Source organism: Apteryx mantelli, chromosome 4 (genome assembly GCF_036417845.1).
Source record: "Apteryx mantelli isolate bAptMan1 chromosome 4, bAptMan1.hap1, whole genome shotgun sequence".
NCBI lineage: Eukaryota > Metazoa > Chordata > Aves > Apterygiformes > Apterygidae > Apteryx > Apteryx mantelli.
Window position 1 is genome coordinate 60,854,768 of NC_089981.1, and position 25,000 is coordinate 60,879,767.

At 39.8% G+C, this 25,000-nt stretch overlaps 2 protein-coding genes across 3 annotated transcripts in view; one reads left to right on the forward strand and one right to left on the reverse strand.

Annotated features, from left to right (window-relative positions):
* NPAS3 (neuronal PAS domain protein 3) overlaps positions 1-25,000 on the forward strand; it is a 644,696-nt gene that overhangs the window by 503,999 nt on the left and 115,697 nt on the right. The window lies entirely within an intron of this gene.
* Positions 243-3,533, reverse strand: LOC136991994 (uncharacterized). Of its 2 annotated transcripts, none has more exons than XM_067295592.1 (2): positions 3,309-3,533; positions 243-1,967 (listed from the first exon to the last, which is right to left on the reverse strand). In XM_067295592.1, the coding sequence occupies exon 2, from the start codon at positions 1,911-1,913 to the stop codon at positions 504-506; it is 1,410 nt and encodes a 469-aa protein (XP_067151693.1). In that variant the 5' UTR covers positions 1,914-1,967; positions 3,309-3,533; the 3' UTR covers positions 243-503. The 2 variants fall into 2 exon arrangements, with proteins under 2 accessions (XP_067151693.1, XP_067151692.1); XM_067295591.1 differs by having other exon boundaries at positions 3,149-3,533.

The window sequence follows — 25,000 nt, forward strand, 5'->3', positions numbered from 1 at the left end:
TGATCACTGAAACTGTGGGAAGTGGAGTTTCTTCTTGCTGAAGAAGAAACCTATCAGGTACAGCTTTGAGACATTACCAGCACTCTCTCTTATTAACCATAATAAATGGCTGCATTTAGCAGGGTGTGTACAGCTCTGTTTAAATATTCAGGATCTGCTGGTTACAACAACTGCTGTAGATTTTAGCTGTCGGAGGACGCCGGAGTGGGAGGCGGGCCCGGAGTAACGACGGAGTCTCAATATGAGTATGATCGTTCTCCTCCTTTATTAGAGTTTACACAAAGTATATATATGGATAAGCAATAAGCATGCGCTAGCAATAGTTACATGATTGGTTACAGTTTCTGTCCACGCGCATAAAGCAGATATATGATTGGTGCAAGGTTGCTGTCCACGCTCCGTCGACATTTATGGAACCTAGTTCCGTCCAGACTTGTTTACCAGTTTTGTGAATACCTTCTTTTGTAGTGCTCAAGGCCGCTGCAAGGATCGCTTGCCTTGGCCTACATTCCTTCCCTTACCCTGAAGACGGGATTGCTCATCCCAATCAGATCATGCCCTCTCTCGCTTAACCATTCCTCCACAATTCCCCCTTCTTGTTTATGAGCAATCCAAGCGTGGTGCACTACTTTTAGCAAAGCGTTCTTCAGGCAGCTTAGTACTTCACATAAGCACAAACCTACAATTATAAGGATTAGTAGAATGCGCAGGCCTTCAGTAAGCAGCCCTATCAGCCACTGTGGCAGATTTCCAAATAGGTTAGTTAGCCAGTCATCAAATAGTCCATGGTTCTGACGGATCTTACTTGTATGTGTCTTCAACCACTGCAATTGTTTGTGAATGGATTCACCATGATTAGACAAATTCATGCAACACATACCGTCAAAATCCTCACAACCATGGCCTTGAGCTAATAGCAAAAAATCAATTGCAGCCCTATTTTGCAAAATAGCATGTCGCAGACTACCCTGGTCCTCTAATAGGCTCTCTATTATCTCAGTGGTGACGTTAGCTTGCTTCTCAGCCCAGCAAGCCAATCGTCCGATTTGGTTCAGAGCGTTGCCTGCCGCTGCTCCAGGCACGAAGAAGGACAAAAACACTCTTTCAGTAGGACTGCGTAGGGAAACTTGGTCATTACAGTTGGGTGAGAGACCTATGGCTGCCCGTTTACTGCGGACGGCGGTCTCGTTCTTCGTGATATGTTTCCACCAATTTTGATCCGGTGCCAGTAATGTCAGCTTACCAAGATAACATGAACCGCCCATTACGCTTTTTGGGATTCCCTGCCAGGCCCTGTCACCACATATCAAAAAGACGTCTGGTGGCAAGGCCTTTGGGGTACCATTGTTCCAAATTAAGTGCCCCCTTTTGACCTCAGCCCCAAGGGCCCCCAGGCCCTGGCGGTTGGTGCCATTGGTGCCACAGACGGAATCATGGTTTTGATAGTCATAATAGACTGCTGTTGGGGTGACGTTCGTCCACCCTGTCCAGTTAAATAACCGGTAAGGGTGCACGCGTCCCCCAAAATATATACATGTTTGAGTCCAATTGCCTGATGTGTTTCCAATTCTCATGGACCCCAACAGGTTTAACTCCTGTGGGTCCCATGGCAGCATTCTGTTTAGGCCTGCAATGAGGGTGGCACTGCAGCTAGCAGTTGACAGACTGCCACTGCAGCTTCCCGTGCTGTACTCCTGGAAGCTGTTGACATTATAGCTGGGGACCCCTATTAAACAGGTTCTAAAAGGTTGGGTAGCGGAAGCTAGAGACAAACAGAAAGCGTGTTGCCCTGTCCTGTTCGCCCAGGTAACCCACATATTTTGCCTGGGCTCAATCTTGTAGAGAGCCATTACCACTGGGAACAGTATCGCCAGAATCAGGATCTTCGCCGTCTTGTTCGGTAGATGAGTCATGGCGAGTCAAGACAGGCTTCACGTTCTTGCTGGGTACCCACACTGGACCACGATCTGTGGAAACACACATATAACCTTGACCATTAAAAATAACAGGGGCAGGCCCAGTCCATATTCCGGAGACTGGGTCCCTATACATTACCTTAAACTGCGGTAAAGTTGTTGTATTATTAAATTTAAGTTGCTGATGGTGAATGATCACCGGGGGTTCCTCATGGTCGCCCATGAGACAGAGATAATTCAGGGTGAAGAGCGCACGGTGCAGCCTCTGCTGCGCATCCATCTCCTCACCCTTTTGCTTTCTGAGATAGTCTTTTAATACTAGATGGGTACGTTCTACTAGCCCTTGCCCGGTCGGTGAATGTGGAATTCCCGTAACATGATCAACCCCCCATCGAGATAGAAACATCCTAAGCTTTTGACTGACATAGGCAGGTCCATTATCCGTTTTTATGCGCTCAGGCACGCCCAATATGGCAAAGCAGGCCAACAGGTGCTTGCACACATGATGTGCCTTTTCTCCGGGTAATGCAGTTGCCCATATCATTTTTGAAAATGTATCAATGGTTACATGCACATACTTTAATCAGCGAACTCGGGGACATGTGTGACATCCATCTGCCATAATTCTAGAGCTTTCAACCCTTTTGGATTTACTCCAAGCCCAATACCCGGGCCGTGGTTCCCACATCTTGGGCAAGCCTGTACAATACCTCGGGCCTCACTCTCTGTCAGGCCAAATTGCCTTTTTAAGCCCTTGGCATTGTGATGAAACATGTCGTGACTTTGCCTAGCCTGCTGAAACTTGTCCATAGGGGGTAGATGACACACTGAGCTAACCAGGCTGTCCGCGAGCTGATTGCCTTGGCCTAGCCCCACATCTAGCTGGTGACTACGAATGTGGATAACACAACAAGCCGCTGTTCGCTGGCCAAGCACAGACCGCAATGCAATAAACAGACTTCCCAAGGCGACCCACAGGAGATACTGTGTGGGAGTAAGCAAGAGTCTCATCAGATTTTTACAGTCATATGGACACATGAGGTCAGCCGAAAAAATCCAATTGACTATTTGTCGAGTGGCTTCCAACTTGACCCCATACGTAGAGACGGTGTTACGGGCCTGTTGTAAAATCTTCCAATCATGCGGTTCCCATTTTCCCTGTCCATGTTGGTATAATATCGGTAATGCCAGCGGGGTGGAACCGCCCTTTTCCCCGGTGGCTTGCCACTGACCTTCCACTATGGCTTCTTTAATAATATCACCCCAGCAAGACTCCCTTGGAAGTCCAGCGGAGGGGTTCATTAAGCAGGGAGGGACCTCCCTCTCCTTTTTCTCTTGCGCCTGCAGCTCCACTTCTTTCAGGCGTTCCGATAGCTCCCATAGCACTCTTACGGTTTCCCCTGGTGACGGCGGTGCCCTCCTCTCGTCCGGTGCTCTATTTCCCGGAGGCTCGCAGGGCGAAAGCAGCGGGGGGTTCTCTGATGGAGTCTGATGTAAGCTGGTGGTTTCATTGCAGGAGGGTAGAGGCGGCCGCTGAGGTGGCACAGGCAGCGGTAACGGTGGGTACAGGGGATTGTTGCTAGGCAGCGGCGGGGGGGAGCACTAGGAGGGGGTCGGCATTCCTTCCCGCCCAAGTCTATGAGGTCAGCGAGGGGTGTGGCCACCGCCCCCTCCCGAGCCTCCTCCGGGTGCACGTCCGCGTTTGCCCCAGAGCTCGGACCGACCGGCTCTGGGCAAACTTCCGCCTTCTGGGATACAGCGGGCAAAGGTGCCGGCGGTGTTTCCCCCTCAGAGTCTTCCCGCACCCTTTGCAGTACCTCCGCGACAGACCGGCATACCGGCACCGTTGGCCCTTTAATGGGGAGTGGTCCGCCGAAAAACCGCGACATCAAGCCTGACTTACTCGGGGGAGGGGGTCCGGTAACGGAGGCTCCGGGGCTCAGCATTTTCGCAGCCGCGGACGCCACCTCCCTCTCTGCCTTCATAGCAATTAAAGTCTCCAACACAGTATTCCAAAGTACGCGAACGGCTTTTATCTCCTTCTCCTCCTTCTCGCTTCCCCCGATCGTCTTCTGCCACATTGTTTCCCCAAAGTCTCGCCACTCAGACACCGAAAACAACAGGTGGGTGTCAGAAAAGTGACCCCAACGCCGTCCCAACCTGATCAGATCATGTACCTGCTTCGCCGGGGCTTCTATCCCTCTCTTTGAGAGGATTCCGACGAGCAGCGTGGCCGCAGCCTCAGTTTCCATGGCTGCGCCTGAGAGGTGGGGAGCGACCCCACAGACCGGTGTCTGCCCTGCTATCGGTTAGGCCAGCACCTTCTCTCAGCCGAAGTTTCCCACTCCCCTCCTCTAGCTGCTTACCGCAGGCTCTGAGATCTTAGTGGAGCTGAACCATCCTCTGCTACCAGATGTCGGAGGACGCAGGAGTGGGAGGCGGGCCCGGAGTAACGACGGAGTCTCAATATGAGTATGATCGTTCTCCCCCCTTTATTAGAGCTTACGCAAAGTATATATATGGATAAGCAATAAGCATGCGCTAGCAATAGTTACATGATTGGTTACAGTTTCTGTCCACGCGCATAAAGCAGATACATGATTGGTGCAAGGTTGCTGTCCACGCTCCGTCGACATTTATGGAACCTAGTTCCGTCCAGACTTGTTTACCAGTTTTGTGAATACCTTCTTTTGTAGTGCTCAAGGCCGCTGCAAGGATCGCTTGCCTTGGCCTACATTCCTTCCCTTACCCTGAAGACGGGATTGCTCATCCCAATCAGATCATGCCCTCTCTCGCTTAACCATTCCTCCACGTTTAGCCACCCATCCAGAAGCCGAACTCTGTCTAATAAAGAATGGATAGGGGGAAAGAGGCTGGTGTCTAGAACTGAGAAGGCAATCTACAGCAGCTATGCAGTAGTGTACAACGCATCTTTGAATCCTTAACAAGGTTTTTTATGCTTCCTAGGCACTGCGGCATTACACTCTGGTGTATGAAGTAGTCTGCTGGTAATGTTTCAAAATCCCATTTCATAAACAAACTGAAAGTGGAAGGCTGCAGACACTTCGTAGAAATACTCTGCCTTGCATGCAAAAGATCTAACAAATGTTGATTAGCTTTAAGAACCCCACAACATAAACTATCTTCGAAGCTTTATATGGAACAAAATTCCCTTAAAAATTATGCAATCTTCTAATCTTCATTGTCAGTCTCATTGTACTGGGTCTGTGGATGTGATCCAAGAGCTAAGTAAATCAAAAACGACATCTGTTAACATCCATGAGAAGTGGATCAGGCCCTTTAAGAGCTAAACAAAACAGAGCTGATGCCAGAGCAATGTCAATAACTTCAAGCATTAAAAGATAATGAGTCAGGGGAAAAAAAAAAGTCATGAGCTTGCCTTAAGCATCAGAAATGTAAGAGTCATATATATTTGGTAGCTGGGTTTTTTTCGGTTTCTGGATTTTGAAGTTTTAGTTTTCCTTTGAAACATGGGCTAGAAACTTTCTCCATCTTTAAATGAAAGCTGAAATTCTGTAGTGGGTGTTAAGGAAAAGACGAAGCACTGCAGGTCTCACAGTGGAATTACGGAAGTCGGCAACACTGCGAAAGGCTAGTAGTTCACACAACTGCAAGGACTTCTGTAAATAATAATAGGCATTCACAAATTAAAGATGTGAAAGGTCAGTTTAGGTGAACTGCTCTCAGAATTTCAAGGTTTTAAGAGAATCAAGTAATAGGACTTTAAGCACATTTGTTCAATTTTTTATGCTCTCTGTACCCAACTTTTCTTTCTTGCTCCTCATATATTATTTTCTGTTATTTGTTGTTTGATCAACCTATTTGTTCTGGAGAAAATATTTCAAAAGGACTGAGGCTTGATTTATCTTACCTTTTTGAAATTATACATCTGTATTATTGAATCCACAAAATGAACTGCACAGATGAAATTATCTGCTGTGTATCTTTAGTTACACAGGGCTTTAAAATCATCTCATTAATTCAGGCCCTCATTCTCAAAGGTATGGGGACACCTACCTTCCTCTAGTCTTTTGAGTGTTTTTATTGCTTTTATCAAATTCCCTTCTATTTAATGACATATTTGGGGATCTGTGATGCACAGAACAGTAGATACAGGGATGTTCATCTGACTACTTCTCTCAGCTACAGCTGTAAAATAGCTATGCTATCTCTAGACAGATAGCATGAGATTTTTTCCTTTCCCTCAGTATCTTGTATCACAAACTCTCATCGCGTGTGCTGTGCATTATGGTGTATAGGTCTTCATAAGATCCTGTTCTATACATAACGGAAATAAGTGATTAGACTTCCTTCTTGTTTCCTGTCTGCAGTTGGTTTCTTAGCCAGAAAAGGTGATTCAGTGGTTAGGGCAGTAGGTTAGGCCTTGGAAGCTTGAATTTCGCATTCTGATCCAAATTTCTTTTGTGACCTTGGAAAAGGCATAGAGTGCAAAGTGTCTGACTGTGTCATGTGTACAATAAAACCCCTTAATGACTGCCTCTGTTTTTGCCAAACAAAACAGGTGACAGCATAATATGACACATGTTCAGTTGGACTACTTTAGCAAAGGGCCTCCACCTCTCAATTTGGGTGACACAGCATCTTTTTAAACCACTCAGGCAGGTCAGCCTGCAGGTCCAGTCTGCCTCCAGCTGAGTGTGTGTTCGGTCAGTGGCTGCTGAATACAGGCAGAGTTCATCTGGGAGGAAGCCAGGTTCCTGGAGAGGAGATGTGGCCTGAACTTGGAGCAGCTAACCACAGAGAATGGATGGCAATAAAACATAAACTCCACTGTAATATTTAAACATTCCCTCTGAAAATTATACCATCTTCTCTACCTCACTTTTCATGTTTTAGTGGCTTATAACAGTACCAGCTTGTAGCAAAATTAAGTTTTCCATAAAGATATTCTGTGTTTTACACACTGAAACAGTGAGCTTAAAACAACTTTCAGATTTTAATTAAATAGATTATATTTTAAATTGCATTTTTGAACATTTTTGTAATCTTCAAGCGTATCTCTTTTTTTGCTGTTTCTTCAGTTGTACATGCTATGGAACTCCTCTGCTCTTGGGAAGACTGTATATTCTACGGCTTGCATATGATAGATTGAGTAGTTTCTCTGTGTTTTGGGGGAATTACAGCAATCCTTGTCTTTTGTGTAGTTTACATTACTGTGTGGCAGTGACTCATAATTTGCAGTGCAATCACAGACGTACTAAACTCTCGTTGACATTCTCAGTTTTCAAATAATTAATTAACTATGATATATTTGATATTAACCGATTCTCTGAGTTATTGTTTTTTAATTCAAAAACTTTAATGTAATTACACTTGCAACAAGAGGTAATACGATGGAGCGCAGATTAAGAAAGATAACATAGCCCTACTGCAGTGCTTTGAACCTTATTTTCCAACACATAAAGCTATGCCTTAAGTTACACTTTTTTGCAGTCAGAAACTCTTTTCATCTTCTGTCAAGGTTAATTTAGAGGAAATGACCAATTTATTTATTCTGAAATAGAGAAAAAATGTAAAGTATTTCTTTCCTAAGAGGATCAGTGCACTCTAAGCAAAATATTTGTTTCTTAACAGCAAGCTTTATTCCCATCTGTGATGAAACAAGAAATAGCACCTTTTCACCTTTCAGATTGGCTCTTTCGTATTATTTATGCTAGTCTTTTCTCACTAATTTTATGATTATAATGAGGCAATGGCATGCTAGTTAGCACAGAATGACCTTCTAATTGAAAAGCTGTAAATTCAGTCTCAGTGGCCAGCACTGGCAGAAACTTAAATAAATAGGGCTGCAAAGTCCTCGCAATGGGCTGGCCTCTTGACCAGGGTGCTACCAAAGTCCTAGTCACCTGTCATTTGACGGCGCTTTGTAACTCCTTGGTGTTAACTGTCTGTCTTGTAACAAGTCAGGTTAGCATGAGAAGTACAAAGAGCAAGGAGTCTTTTATTGGTTAGAGGATTTTGCATTTGAATATCTTCAATATCTGATCAGCTACCTCCTAAGAACTGTTCCTTAAGAACAGAAATAAGAAGCCATTTCGTATAAACTGCATTACTGATGTGTTATCTCTGTACTTTAAAAAGCAACTTCTCAGTCACATAATGCTAACTGCATAATTTCCAAATCATGATAAAAAGCTGGCCAGACTGATGCATCAATAATTCCTGCGTCTTTATATACTTTTTGTTGATCATAGTTTTACTGTTTGTGCACTTATTATTTGAAAGCACTAATAACATTGGTTTAATGAGATTTTTTTTTCTAACAGGCATTTAAGATTGGTGCCCAGATACTACAGTGATAAGGTCTTTTTAAGTGTTAGGGAAGATGGATGGATAGTTGTGAGCCACTCTGAGAAATTGGGCAGTGTACAGTGTGTCTTAGAGATGGACAGTTCATGAAGTGATCACAGCACATTCTCCTACCCACACATAAATAAGCACCTCTCAAGATCTTGATGTTGGTGCTGTGCACTGACTCACTAAAGTTCATAACACTAGCTAATGCTATATTAGTGATAACTAATGAAAGCTGATAGTCTTGTATAATGTAGAGCAGCTTTATGCTGTCAGTGTCATGCATCTTTATCAAGACTACATCATACAGACAATGGAAATTTTCCATATCCTTTAAAGTTTTGCATTCTGTATATTTGGTTGTTAGACAAATAGAGCAAGCTTTGCTGACTTCATTTTCATTCTTGGCAGCGTGTTTTTATCATAAGGCAGATAGTCATTAATTTACAGAATCAACGCTGGGAACAGCTTTTGTGATCTCATATTAAATTTTCCCCTGAATCCGCCCCTTGGCAAAAATTACTCACATCGTTAAAAAATATTTAATTAGGCTGTAGTTTATACCCAGCTCACTGGGGAAATGTTGGAATTAATATGATTTGCATGAATTCTGTTTCTCCTTTTTCTGTTAGAGATTAGTTTTGAATTCAGTTCAGAGGGTCGCTGACACTGCCAAGGACTCACAATCATGAAGGTCAAACAGGTAGCAAATGCTTCCCCTGGGTAGCTTCCCTGAAAAGACAGCTCAAAATTGCTTTTAATTATAGGTTACCTAAAAGGCCGCTTGCTCTTTTTATTTTTCCATAGATCTCTGAAACATTACGTGGCTGTAAGTTCTAGGTAGATGACATCAGTTCACATCTAAAACAGTCTAAATCATGTTTTCTCTTCTTTTTCTTTTCCCAAAAATAAATAGCATACAAACACATACACAGACTCATGCATACACACCAACATGCATACATACATACACATATAGGCATATGTATAAACCTAGCTATTTCTGGAGGCAGTTCCTCTGTGGTGGGGAAAACCAAAAATCTCTTTCCTGAGGTTTGTGGAAAAGAAATCAGAGGATATTTTGGAAGGAAGACTATTTTCCTTCACAGTAATGCATCTACTGGCTTAATTATTCTTCACAAGGTAAGATACAACGTTTAGTTATGCATTCTCTTGTTTATGATTTCAAGGGTTAGAAAAAACCCTGGGGATCCACAATCCTGTGCTTTTTAAAAAGAGAATTTAATGGAATCTTTAATTAATAATCTAATCAATCAATTAATCTCTGTTACATAAGTGTTGAAATCTAATTCTTCTTCACAGCTCTGTCAATACAGGGATAAACGAAATGGCTGCCCACTTATCAGAATAATGGGGAACCATTACAGACACAAAGAAAAGGTGAAATTGTAATTTTTCTGCTAAACTGGCACAAATAATGTAATGTTAACAAAGTACTCTTGAATTTTGGATAGGCCACAATAAGTCCAGTGTGGCCACCTGTTGTGAAGTTCATTTCAGAAGTTCATCTTCCATCGGGTGAATATAAAAATGTAAGAACAGCCCCCCAAACATTTGGGGATTGATCTGTTTATTTTGTAGAAACTCCGACAAATATGGCATATCAGTAGTCAAAAAATCCTGTTAAATAGTGAGTGTCATGTAGTGTTGACTTTTGCCTTGAGTTCAGAAAATGTAAACCATCTGCTTTATGAAATATGTGCAGACCACACCATGCTGTTGACTAGCCAACTGTTGATAAATAAATATTTATATATCAAGTGATTTATATAGGGCTTCTATCAGTACTGCAAAGGTGAGAGTCAGTCTGACCCTTATTTCTAGAATTGTGAGCCAATCCAACCTCTTTGGAGCTGGGAACCCTGCCAGAGGTATCTGCTGCCCTGATGGCAATTTCATTGATAACAATGCAGATGAAGATTCTTTTGTGCACAAACTCATCTTCAAAACAGATCTGTGTGTGTGTATACTTCTAAATACTCCAAAAATCCGTTAAGAGAGCCTCATCAGTAGGAAAGAGAATTAAATCACAGATAGAACTGCACTTGTCTTGTACAGCTTCTGTTAGCAAGCTGCACACCTTCTTGTGATAAGTGAGTTCTTTTAGACTTAATGTATAAAAATACTTTTGTGGGAGTTTTGCAATTTAGTTAAGAACCTTTTGCAGAAAAATTTGAAAATATAAACCAACTTTGGAAAAGGAAATTGAAGATTTGTGTAGCTTTAGCAATGCATTTAATATTTATTATTTTGAGCTAAAATACCATGTACTACAGTCAATGCAATCTGTACATCTACACTTCTATAAAGTTTGAAATGTAAGAAATGTATTACATATATTGAGTGGAAATTGTATGTATAGAAAAATATGGTTTATGGGCAGTATTTTGACTGCAAAAGGCTAATTAGCTATTTATATCAAGATCTCATTTAGCTTCCTTTAGTCCTTTCCTACAGCAATAGAAAAAGCAAGAAACAAAATGTCATACTGTAACTGTCTTTGCACCTAATTACCTACCTCTTAAATTCAGTGCTTTACCATTTTTTTAAAGCAGTATATTTTTCCTTTTATTTCTGGCATATTCATTCTTCCATCCTTTCCCAAGATGCCGTTCCTGATGACTCAATATTACACTTTTTGGCAAGGAAAAGCCATAGCTTTATTTGCAGCACAAATTTGTCCAAATACACAGGCATTAATTATGCACATTATGTACAAAAATAATTCTCCTAGCCTTGCCAGCCGGCAGACTTTTCAGTCAGTGAATGTGACATTCTTTTCCAACTAAAGGGTTTTGAATTCTCCTGCCTGTGGGTGAACAACTGACCATTCCAACCCACAAAAGTATATTGCTCTAAAGAAGGCAAACCGGAATATCTCACCCTAGTTTGTAGCTACTGAAAAATTCAGTTATATTAATTTGTCTGAATCCTCATGTTATCTTTATTGTGCAAGAAAAGCACAATCTCTTCTGTTCCTCAACTAGGCATCACTGTCCATCACAGTGTACTGGGATCGTTGGTCCATAAACATACAGACCTGGCTGCATCTGATATAGTAACGGATACATTAATAATATACATACAAAATGATTTACTGCAGCACAAAACACAATAGAATATTCTTAGGAAAAAACAATCAAGCATAGAAGTTACCGTGTTAATAAGTTGTGATACACCATCTGGATTCCAGCAGCAAGACAACAACATTTAATTTTCCAAACAGGCATTAAATTTGTGGCTACAGAACATCCTAGACTTGAGACATTGTCATACACAAAGTATGACAGAGACCATTTGTAATGCCATTCTGTTCTTGCTTGTGTCTTTTGGATGAGAGGCAGTGTAATTAGCCCTATGGACACTGACCCTGGAGACAGCAATATGAACACGCTGAACTTAGGACAGCAGTCAGGAGAGAGATCTTGGAGTCACTATAGATAATTCTCTGAAATCATCAGCTGAATGTTCAGAAGCAGCCAAAATGTTGAGCATCATGGGAAAAGATACTGAGGCCAAGACAGAAGGCATCATTCTGTCATGTCATAAAATCTTGGTGTTCTCGCATCTTGAGTACTGTGAGCAGATCTGCTGTCAGGAGGTATATTGTGGAGTTAGACAAATACAGAGAAGGGTAACTAAAATGATCAAGGGGGTGGAGCAGCTGCATTACAAGGAAACACGAAAAAGCCTGGGACTTTTCAGTTTGGAAAGGAGAAGACTAAGGGGGTGTTACAATCAAAGTCTGCAAAATCACAGAGTGGTGGATTGAAGCAGATCTGTTATTCACAAGATCCTGCAGTACTAAAAGTCAGAAGTGCTCATTGAAAATATGAGGAGACAGTTTAAAATAGATAAAAGAAAGTATTTTTATGGGATTGACAGAGAGCTTCTAGAATATATTATCACAAAAGGTTGTGGGCCTAGGTAATACCCACTTGTGCAAAAAGGGATTAAACAGGTTCGTAGACAACATATCCCTAAACAGATACTAAAGGGAATAGACAGGGATGTGCTTTGTAATACAGCAGCTGTGGATACTGCAGAATGAGTGGCAGGACATGGCCGTGCTCACATACTTTGCATAATAGCAACTACTATCACTGCTGGAGAGAGAGCACTGGGCAACATGCGCTGTTGGTCTGATTCGGTGGGGTATGTCTCATGTTCTTGTGTGCTTACTATTACCTAATTAATCCTCAAGATATACACACGTGGTACGTAAGTAGTAGTATAGCCACTCAACATGAGGGGAGTACACTGTGGAATTATCTGAGCTGTGCCAAGTGAACACAGCAATTCATAGTCAGAAGGTTACAAATCTGGACTTCCAGTCCCATGACCTAATTACTAGGGTAAAATTCTAACCAGATAATATAATGAAGAAATTCATTTCTTTGGTAGATTCAGGTCTATTTCTCTTTTGCCAAAATGTCAAATCTTATGCTTTGCCAAACCCTGTGGTGACCAGGTCATTGTGCAAACAAATCCACTACAGTTCTTTTTTCCTAATGGTCATCAGAGATATACACCACTTTGTTTTCCTCATCCTTTGGGAATATTCAGAGTGGTCGATTGGATAGAGTATTCATGTATGTCTTAGACATGGTGCTAGCAAGTGAAATAAGATGTCAGATGTGGTGAAAAAAGATGATGCAGCGGTGGGTATACAGCTCTGTTGATTTTCAATCGCCTATAGGTAATATATTTTTCAGCATAAAATAAGAAGTGTTCAAAAGCAATTTTCTGATTTTTCTTGGTAAGTTTTGGAACGCTTGACTGTGGACCATTACTCTTACATTTCAGCACTGATTACCAGTACTAACTTCTCCAGGCTTTAATTTTAAAAGGCTTGGCATAGTGATATTGATACCAGTCTGTGTTGTCTAGTGATGGATGGTTAATGGTTTCATTAAGACCTTTAGAAACATGGTAAGCCACGTCAGTGATTCTCGTCTGGTACCAGGAATCAAACTGAAAGCATATATGGGCAAGAAAATGTTTATCCATATTATTTTTTTCCATAAGATGTGCTTCATCTTTCATGAACGTAAAATGTTATCAAGACCTGATGATATTTCTCAGCCAGGGCAACCATCAGCTGTAAAGAATTATTAGAGAATTTCATGCTTATCGACGTGTTAGGTACCCTAACTGAGCCTTCCCCTTTTTTGTGATTGTTATATGATGTCGCAGTAATGCCTAGCAAGACCTATTGGTTCTTGGGCATTCTCTGGCCATAGCCATAGCCATGGTCATACATAACATCTGATTCCTGCCAGTGCCCATGAGAAGCCTCTCTTGCTCTTTTTTTCCTTCTCATTCTCTTTCTTTTAAGTGTACATAATAGTGCATATGAAATCAAGCTCATTTTCAGAATGGGAGCAGTACAAGATAGATCCTGGATCCTGACAGAGCCTGTGTGCCTGCAGAACAGCAGGACTGTTCAAAGGAGCGGCAAAAAGACCCTGACTCTGATTTGCTGTGTAATATAAAGGCAGACTATAGGAATGAATTAGCTGTGGGGAGGTGAAGGAAATTGAAGACAAAGGAAATATTTTAGATATATAAATATAAATAAATATAACGAATCAGAGAAAGGGAAAAACCTGAAAAATACATGCTTGACTGTTACAAATGCTTGAGGGAGGGACCATGTCTTACACAGTTACCCGACAGTGGAGTCCCACCAATGACTGGGTCTTGGATGTTTTAATCATATAACAATAATTTTAGTTGGATATAATTACAGGACAAACTTAGTTTGAAAAACTTAGAATAGGTATATCTCACAAGATAAAGCTTGCTCAGAGCCTGTAACTTACCTAGTTTTCTTTTATCCCTATTTAATTATTTTTTGGTTAGCAGGTATTATGTGTGATGATGGAGGAATAAATGTCATGCGTCTGCCTTATTATCTTGTTGCCATTCACTTTTTCTCTATTCCTTGGATGTACAATAGAAAAGACAAGGAACTCTACTGTTCTAAATAGTGGGTTTCATTTATAAATTAATTAATTAAATGAAGAGAAAAATCATACGAGAAATTGTTGACAGTCACTTAAAGCCATTAAAAAGAATGGAGTGGCTACCTGTAAATCCAGCTGGGAAACATTTGTCACTTATGACAGACACAGGCACTCAGGAAGCAGCAAAGTAAGGACAGATGAAATAAATAGAATTCTTTATAATGTTTCATTAGTTAGTTCAGCTGTATACAATCAGCTTGTATTTGATTTCCTCACCTCCAAAAGTTAATGTTCCAAGGCCCTGGATTAACACATGTAGGTTTATGTCATTCTTAGTAGTGGGAAGCACTCCACAGTGTGAACAACTGGGATTATTTTTCCTGAGGTAGGAAGGATGTTCATTTTTACTACATATCAACTGAGTTATCCAGCCTAGGTATAGTTAGTGAGCCAATTAATAGAGACACCTATATCTTTTGCTATTCTTGGTCTACTGGATTTATTGCCTTTATTACATTTATCTCTCTCTTCTAGAAGCTCCACTTTCTTTCTTGTTTTTTTGCAGTTCTGTTCCTCAGTGGTCATATTCCTGATGGCTCCCTCTGTATCTTCTATATTAGCTCTTAACTTCCCTCTGTTTTGCTGACATTTCTTTGAGTTCAGCCCCTAGTTCCACCATTTCCCCCTCATCTATTCTGAAGATTTCCATAGGCTTCTTTATAATTTTGGATCTCAGATCTTTCCTCCTGCTTCTGTGAGTATTTCCCTTCTTACTGAGTCTTGCAATTGTATTTCAGTCGCCTGCTTCTGGATTTCTTGCTGATATCTCAGTCCAAACAGAAATGAACTTTTTGCCCATTATTTCCTAACGTGTATTAGGTGATATAATATTCAGACACTTAAGAATTTTCAGATATAGAAAGTATCAGCAAGCTCTAGGAGTGGTTTTTGTCCTTATAGAGGTGGGGACTCATTGCAGTCAGTAGAATCTTCCAGGGTGCAGGAGCCTCTGCTCTTTAGGAGTGCTGAGCACTGCAAAAGTGTACATAGGAAAAATTTTCTCTTGATTCCTCTTTCTTTCCCACAACTTAAAATTCACTTTTTACCCATTTCCCAGATTTGCCATCTTGATCTTCACACCTTCCATTAGAGCGTTTATGCAGGCTCTCACTAAATCTGCTTGCATTTTAGATCTGTCCTTTTGTTTGTATCCATTTCTCAAATGTTTGATTATCTGTGACCTTCATTACTTTAATCTTCCCCTCCGGAGCCAACTTCCATCTCATTCTTTTCTTCAGTCTGAGCAGAATGTGAGTGTTACATTCTGTTACATCCTACAAGGATCCAAAAGTTTTATTTTTCTGAAATCTCTGCTTTCACTTCCTCTGGGTGCTTTCAGTAATCTCCTCAATTCCCTCCATTTTCTGTCTTTCTTTTTGCTTTCTGGTGTATCTCATGCCATCTCCAGTTCTTGGCAGAAGACTGTACATCTCATTTAGCATATCTTTCTCTTATTCTTCAAACTCCTTGTTTCCTACTTCAAAACTCAAATGATACTCACACTCTTCCGTTCCTGAAATGATCTTTTGTCTTTCTTTCCTTCACCCTGAGGATGTCCAGTTTCTTCTTACCTCCATTCAGTTATATGATCTTCAGCACCAAGACTGCCTTCATTTTACTCTATTGTTTGTAATATGTGCAGTGCTGCATAGATTATTGAGATAGAAATCTGAAATTTTTAAAGGAAAGATTTAAAGAAAAACTACTTTCTGCACTGTCATCTTACAAATTATATACAATTGTTATTTTTATTCTAAAAGAGGAGAAAAGCTACATACGTGAGCTGAATAGCTGTGTTCTGGTTTGGGGAATACCAGCTTCATCAAACCCACGAACTATATTTGAGAGAGTTTGGATGGGAAGGTTTTTAAAAGTCTGTGAGAGGATAGTAACATTCTCTTGCTTGTTTTTAAGCCAAAGAAATAAGTTGCATTTTCCATGTAAGCGAGTGTTTAATAAACATTGAAATACTGAATGAAGTTAGAATATAAATCCTTTTAAAATTGATATATTTATTCCAGTAAAATTTGATATAATCTCTATCATTTGAAGGGCATTGCAAGCAATACCTACTTGAACAAATTTCATGTAGCATGAAGGTGTATTGTGGGTTAAACCTTAAGAATGTGCTTCTTCAAAGGTCTTCAAAATGTTTCAAGCATTTGTTCTTTTTTTCTCTTAACATGCCTGAAATGGAAATTCATCTGTGAACAGTGGGTTTTGTTCGTGTTTTCACAGAAGCACATTTGCATGCCCTAGAAAAGAATCAATATTATGAATGAGAGCTCTCCCCAAAAGTCTTTAATTATATGTCTGTGTATCAATATGTAATATTTTATGTTTCCTCAGATTTTTTCTTCTTTTAGCTGACACAAGCAGACTTTGAAAGGAGTAAAATCTGCAATGTAACAACAAAATGCATGTAAACTTGTTAAATGTGATGGCAAAATAAAAAGCTTCAGTCAGTGTGATCAGTTAAAAAAAAAAGATAGCCAGCAAACTGTCTATCATGTGATGAAATTTGACAGTAGGGATTATGGCTTTGATGGACCAGAACAGCTAATAGAAGAAGCTGACATTTTTGAAACCCTGCTAATTAAAGGTTCCTTCCTTAATATTAAAATAAAGTCTTTGTCTGGGTTTTATGGTTGGAGAATCAGGTGTTTTCATTAATATATGCCAGTCAGTCTTAATAAGCTTGGAGGGCAGAGGAAGTTATTATTGAGTGACCTTCTACAAAATAAGCATGTTGCTAAGGGCTCTAACCCTGCCCTGTTTAGACTGATGAATCTCATTTCCAATGCAAAAGCTTCACAAGAAATCCAAGTATTCTCTGTGCAATCACAGAAAATAATCCTTGTGTCTCTTGTAATGTCCAGAATTGCCACTTACTATACTACTACTGTACAATGAATATTACAATACATATTATTTTTCTAGCACAATTGTCTACATTTCTGAATTGCCCAAGAATAGAAAAACTTATTGTCAAGACACTTGTATTGAAAAGTCAGCTCATTTTAATACTTCTCAAATAGTCATCTACCCTGTTCATGAATTATAATGCACAGAATACATCTGACAATACTAGCTTTGAAAAAGCGATATGTCTGTATTATTACATATTCATTTTCAAATAGATTTCAAACAGATTTTAAACCATTCATTGAAATTCATTGAAATGATAAATTCACAGTTGGATTTTGATTGACTCAATCTAATTTTACATTTGATAAGTTATCATCTTTTTTTAGTAGTAATTTTGTTTTTCTGTAGTTTTTTCAAGCTAAGTGAAAGGGTGTGGTAGTCTACTAAGATTCATCATTTATTTGCTGATAAAAATGAGAAAATGAGCTGGTGAACCAGATGAAAAAAGTACAGCATTGTAACTAGTGGTGATGTGTCTTACATCATCTCTGTGTGCTCTGGGCAGTTTCTAATATCCCAAGACTTTTTGCAGATATATACTAATGCTTTGTGGCTTTGTGCTTTACTTTCTTTTCTCTCACTAAGTCAAGGCAGTACTCTAAATGGTTCTGTGAGATACTGCACTCATAATAAATACAGTGGATAATGGATGAAAATCAAAGCAACACATCCAGTTTGCTGACACTATGCTAATAAAATAACATGGCTGCCAAGTGGAAATGTCAGAGTTGGGAGAATATACACGCTCCCAGGTCATGGAGTGAATCTCTGAAAGTTGAGTATTTAATAGAAAGCAATCAACTACATCACATTTACAGATCTCTTTCCCTTAAATTGATGGCACAGCAGATGGATTTGCCTTTTTCATACCCAACCCAAGCCAATCTATCACAATCTGTAGAGTATTTGATAAAACTTATTCCAAACAGGTTTGTTTGTTTCTTTATTTACGGTGGTGATCAGGCTAAACTGGCTTCAGAACTCAAACACTGCTGCAGAAGTAAATATACATAGTCTTGGATAGAACTTATCCTATATAAATCTATATCTATAGAAACAGACTGTAATGCAGTGAGACAGCTCAAACCAGTGCCACTGTTAGAAAAAACAAAACTGAGACCCTTGGTTTTGATTTTTGTCTGGGCATTTTGTTTCCAGGGCATTTTGACAGAGTATTACATGGTTTAAAAAAAAAAAAAAAAAGTGTCCAGGGAAACATTTCCCATCTTAAAAAAGACCTACTATACAAGGCAATGTTTAAGTTATTTCTGAATACCTAATAGATGCCACATTTGAATACAGTAGCACTATTTAATCCAGTTACTCTTCAAAGTGCTTTGAATATGAAAGGCTCTCTGTCTTCTGTTCCATTAAAGTCAAAGCCATCTCTGCACCTTGGAATTTCTGTGTCTCTGGTTGGTTTATATATTTGCAGTTTGACATTTTGGGCTACTTTATGCCTTGAGCATTTTTCCCCCAAATAAGTGTAACTTGGTCCTATTCAAGTTGGACTACTCCATAGGAAATGCAAAAGCATTATGTGCAACATTTTTCTTAGAATGTGTAAAACTGATGGAATTAAAATTCCTGCAGATCTTTCTTGTTTCTTTGTGTTTAAGGGTGTGGGTGTGTATGGCAGGGGGTGGGGAGCTAACTTAGTCAGGATCAGTGGTTTCCATTCTGTTTCTAGTGGGCAGATATGAACGATACAGGAAAAACAGCACATATAGTGCTCATTAGCATCTCTTTGGCAGCTGAAAACCACAGGAGTGAAATATCATCTCTACCCTAGGAATACTTCTTTCAGAACCCATTGAGGTGTACTGTTGGGGCAGCTATCGTACTGCTGCTCTCTAGCTCTTCCTGTTCTTTGGGGAAAAACAAGGACTTAACATTTAAAAAAGAAGGAAAAAAAACCACTATTTTTAATATTTAAAGAAATGCAAAGTAAAACACTAGAAGCACCTGAGAGCAGTCAAAAAGAAAGAGGCAGAAGTCACAACTTTTGCATGTCAGTAAGTTTTGGAAGAATTTTTTTCTCACTGCTCCCAGTGAATTTAGAACTCCAAAGCTTACTGTTAAAAAACCTGATCGAAGGCCTGCTGATTCCTGATGATAAAACTGGACACCAGTGTGAGTAAGAACTAACCCTCAGAGAGAAGTACGCCATTCTCATCCATGCTGGCACGGTGTTGCTAAATAGTACAACAAAGTCTTTGTTATGTCCTCAGCAGTATTTTATGCAGTGCCTGCTGTGGCTCATTTAAGAGTCAGTATTAGCGCTCATTCACCAAAAAAGTGAGAGTAGAGCAGAAATGCTATCTTTATGCCGAAATCAATATTCATAAATAAAACAACCAAAGTCACTTTACTCAGATACTGTAAATGCTATATTTTTTACTGTAAATGTAATCGAAACAAGATCATTTCTTCTGCTGCTGGAAAACAAATGGAGAAATAAGTTCACCCTTTACTTAGATTTGCTTCTTCTGCCACCTCCTTTGGTAAGAATAAAGGTTATTTGTGAAGAAGGAAAGAGATTTATACTTCAGCAGAAGCCAGCAAGTACTCTCCCCTTCCAAACGCTCCGAGTGTTGCACAGGACAAGGGTTGTGATGAGATTAGGCTGCTCCAGGATGTTTGGAAGGGACTGCCCTGATTGCTGACAAGAGGGTAATACTGGGGTAAAGGTGGTATCAAGTTTGAAAACTCATGTAATGTCAGCCTGGCTTGACAAACCAAAGAGCCAAATCCAGGATCAATAAATCTGAATTTAGATTCTAAAGATTTAATGTTAATACTGTGATTAGAAGGAGTGGCATATAAAATATGATTCTTGTGCTAAATGTGGCAGGATTCAGGGTGCCCACAGAGCACCCCAACATGCTCAATCCTCTGTCTGTGTGCCATTAGTCATTAATGTATGAGTACTCATAGAAGGGAGGGTTTCAGAGCCAAGACCAATGAAAACCAATTGAAAGGATTAAAAAGACACAACCCAACATATTAATGCAATAAGCAATGTTTAGAGTTTAGAGATGTGGATAGACAGCTAATTTAGTGTAGAAGAAAGCACAAAAGTAGCTGTAATGATAGCCAGAACACTCAGCATATCCCACTTTACGAACAAATTCATGAATCCTGTAATAATCTGGCTGTGGAAAGTATTAATCTAATACATAAGTGATCAATATGACTAATCACTTGTAAGTAAAAGGCATTTAATTGCAGATAGTATCTAACTGGTTGCAACATGTATAACTCCTACTTTGTCTGCAGTCTCAGACTTTGCTTTTCTATTTGCTCTTTGTTGCCTGTCTTCCATGTCTTCTGTAAGACTGAAGCTTAACATCTTGGCAATTATCTTTCACTGTCACCTTTCAGCTGTTAACTTTGAATGTGGTAATATTTTTCAGTTCCTGCATCCACCTGAGTTTCTTGTGGCTTTCAAAATTGGAGTGAGCTAAGAGAGAGGTAACTAGGAAAAAGAATGGAATTATGCAGAGGGACACAAAAGGAGCCTGAAGGAAAGAGAGAGATTTGGAGATGGGAAGGAGGGAAGAAATGTGGATGACTCAGGAAAGAGAATGGGCTGGTTTGAAATGTGACAATAATCATTTAAACAAAAAAGTTTATAGGAGTTCTGGGAATATTCTCTACAGTGATTAAAGGAAAACGGAACGAGAAATCTTTCCTCTTTCCCAAAGGAGCTGCAGAATCTTTTCCTCTGTTACTCTGTTTTGTAAAATGCAAATGTGTTTTAGGAAGTAGTTTGAGAAGGCTGTGAAATATAAGCTTTTTGCAGGGTTAATCTCCCATAGTGCCAACACTTGAATTTCCTTCTGATATGTACCTGATCAATTCTATCATGTTATTCTTTTAAAGACAAAAAGTATATGGCCTATGCCATTCCAGAAGGCTTTCTATTTTGTCACCTTATTGTCTAAAATTAAGCACATCCAACTTGATTTAGGGACCTCCTCCCACAAAGCCATAATCTCTCTTGGAGTTTAAACTGCAAGATCCTTAGGACATTCAAAGGGCTCCCCTTCCAGGCTGGCACGGGGCCACAGTGGCTTGTGCAAAGAACTTGGATTCCTTCATGCTTGAGTTATATATGGTTGCAAAGAGCTGCTGTGGGCAATCTCTGTCCAAGATAAAGAGAAAATAAACACAAAGGTACTAGAGAAAATGGGAGCTGAGCGGAGCTGAACAAAAGCAAGTGTCCAAAGAGGTCTATTTAATGTGCAGTGCTAACATTAGCTGTCTTGGATACACTTGCCCCTAATAGACTAGGTCGCAGTTTATGTAAACTGCAGAAGGCCATAAACCCCCACCCCATTCCAATAAGAAAAATCTCCTGTTGGTAACTGCTTAACATAGAGGTATTATGCATTTCATATCCATGGCAAAATTTTAAAAAGAGCTGTCTCAGGCTGAACATCCAGAATCAAAGGTGGCTTTTGAAAAGTTGACCCTGGCCTTTGGGGAGAATCTGCAAAGACTGTACTCATGTTTCTTGGAAGGTAGATTTGAATCTCATTCTCCATTCCCACTTTGGCTTAATTTGGAGGTGCCTCCATTGATGTCAACAGTGTAATGAAAATCACTAAAATCTCAGTGATTTTTTGGTAACCTGTACAAAATGAGTTACATGCTGCTGTATATGTATGTGGGTGTACGGTAATTGAAAGAATTTTTATTTTGTCCTATTCACTACTGAAGAGGAGTTTTTCTTTATTTTTGTTCTGCTAGTAAATACAAGCCTTTATTTGGAAGGTTTTTTAATTTCTGTGTCTTTCCTTGAGATACATGAACAAAAATTTAGAGTACAATGGACAGGGAAAGAACATGGAGTTTTTGCCAAAGCACTTGAACATTCAGTATGATCCTGTGAGATGCAAAAGGTTATGAAGAGGGTGCTATGATACCCATTAGTCCAAAAGGAAAACCTGTTGTGGTTATGCCATCACACTGAATTGCATATTATTCTTTTACTGGTGTACTATCCTGTAAATTGTAGTAGGGCATGGCAATTGTCACATTTTGTTTCATACTGCATCTCTGATCTTCCCCTTTGGGCTACGTGGAGCTTAATATGTAGACAAACATGAAGTAATTTGGAAACGGATAACATAAATGCTCATTCGACTAACCACAACTTGGCATATTAGTCCTAATACAGAAAAATTCTGTATGGCATAGGTATATTACTGTTTTTGCTGTTGCTTAGCTATTTATCACCATATTTCACCTTCAAAAGTATATAATTAATTGCTTTAGGAGTTTACAGTGTACTCTCCATTTCCCCAGCCTCAAAGTACTCTTTATCCATTTAATCAAATGAGATGTACTGTAGCACTTTCACTGTTGCTATAGTACCATGGTTAGATAGTATTGCTCCCTACAAAGGCTGTTGATGTGCCTGTTCGATACAGGAAAGGACAAATTAATCTTTGTTTCCTTTTCTCCAGCAGGATATGATGATCCTGCTTTAGAAAAGTCACCTGAACTTTAAAATATTTACATTTTTCACCAACTTTGAAGTTAGCAAATGTGAAATGTCTATTGGATATTTTTAGGAAAACTTCAAGGATTTTATGGCATAACAGAGAACTCTTAGAAATATTAAGTCCTTTTCTGAAGCAATGTGAAAAAAATTCTGTCTAATATGTTGTAAAAGAAGAAAAAAATCGCTAAACCAGTTTCTCTGCTAAAGAATCGGCACCATTTCCTGTTGCTGTGAAGAGATGCACAGGTCCACACTTCACAGTCTCTTAATTAGTAACGATCTGCAGCAATTCTTTTGAAGTCAGCAAGGTTGCACAGCTGTAAAACCATTGTCACTGAAATAAGATCCAGACCCACCAAGGATATACTTTCCACCATGTACCCCACACAGTTCTCAGGCTTATTTCCTATTCTCACTAATGTTGACAGCAAGACCATAGTATCTCAGATGCTACAGCGTGGTACCCACTGGTAAGTGGGTTGTTTATAGTGGTGACCACTGTGACTGAGCAGTAACAAATGCAGTCAGCATGCATGACTTGTCTTGCTCAGAGCCACGCAAGTCGGTAGTATAGCTACAGACCTTTTGACAGCTAGCACAATACTATTTCCTCTAGAGCATATTGCGTACATCCTATACATATTCAGTTCCTTTAGAAAAAATGTTTTTACTACCAATCAGGGTAGTGTATGAAAATAATTCCATCTCTCTTGTGCTGCATGCATCGTGATTATGGATGTGCTGAAGGACCAATAATCAATCTCAGTTACTGGAGAATGTGTTTTCACTTGCTTCTCTTAGTCATGCAAAGTGTTGTACAAAGAAGCAGAAGTAATACAGCTTGGTTTTCATGGAGGTATTATTGTACATGAAGTACTGAGAGGTTATACATTATGGTAGGAGCACAAGCTGCCCAGTGCTGTTCATTTTGCTGTGTTTTAATAAATGATTATGGAAGTAAAATGCAAAATACGTGGCTAAACTGTCAGCTAGAATACCATGGGCTTCTCTCTCATTTTCTTCCTCCCATCCAAAAAACTGGCATAGGTGGCATTATCAGGCATTTTTTTCCTCCTCACAATGAACTGTGTTCTTTTTGCAGTGATTAGTTTAAAATGATCCAATCCGTATCGCATAAACTGACATCACTTTCTCAGTTGCAAGTGGCAGCTGGCAACAGAACATTTCAGAGGTACAGAGATGTAGCAGAGATGTACAGAGATACAGTCTGTATTAAGCAAAGCAACCAAGGATGTGTTTACATCCCATTCACCTTGCAGTAACTTCAGCACAGGTTTAATGTTAAGCACACTCTTAGTGTTTTGTTGAGTTGCAGAATGGGGAAAAGGCTGCTCTCTCGGCAGCAAACAGAAGCCTAAAACTCAGCAAGGTCTTCTGGATTGTCTTGCAAGGGGTACAGAATAGATCAGTTCAAAGGGGGAAAAAGTCTCCTAAGTTTGCACCTCATGCTAACGCTTTTATTACACCTAGAGCTGTAAATCTGAGCGAGGGTAAATTGGCTAATGACAAGACCCAACCTGTGCAATTATATAAGGGCTTCTCAAAGTCTGATATTTCCTTTTAGAGTCTGTATTTGTTAGGCTGCAGGCTGAAATGAAGAATGCTATTAAACTGCCACTTCTGGGTATTAGGTTGTTCATGGCTCCTCTCATTTTTGTCACCCAAGGTTGCAATGATTTTCTCAGGGATTTTTGTTGTTATTGCCATGCTAGTTCATAGTATAGCTAGGTCATAGCATCATTTTGAATGATTTTGAGTTCAACTCCAGATTGGCAGTATGAACAAATTAGATCATAACTATTCTGATAACCCAGTACACAGAAAAAGGCAATGTAATAGCATTTATATTTCATCTTTCATGTTTATAACACCAGTGTCATTAACCCATCCGTAGCCTGGAAAGATATAGGTTTGTCTGCAACATCTTGTAAACATCATTCCACAATAATGTTGTGCAAAACCCCTCATAATTTACTGTTTTGTAAAATGCCTTAATAGAATGTATGCAAAATTCCACCAAGAAACTAGAATCCTGTTTCCATGGGCCTGTGATTATGTACCTTGTCATTGCTCCCTATAAAGTACTTGTCAGAGAGATTATGCTGGGCTTTCCCTCACTTTGCTTCACCATTAACTCCTCCGATCAGTGTCTCTTGCCTGTTTCCTAAAGACAGATAAAAATAGTCAAGATCTGTGTCTGGTAAATTCACGTGTCCCACATTATAAAGCTCATACAT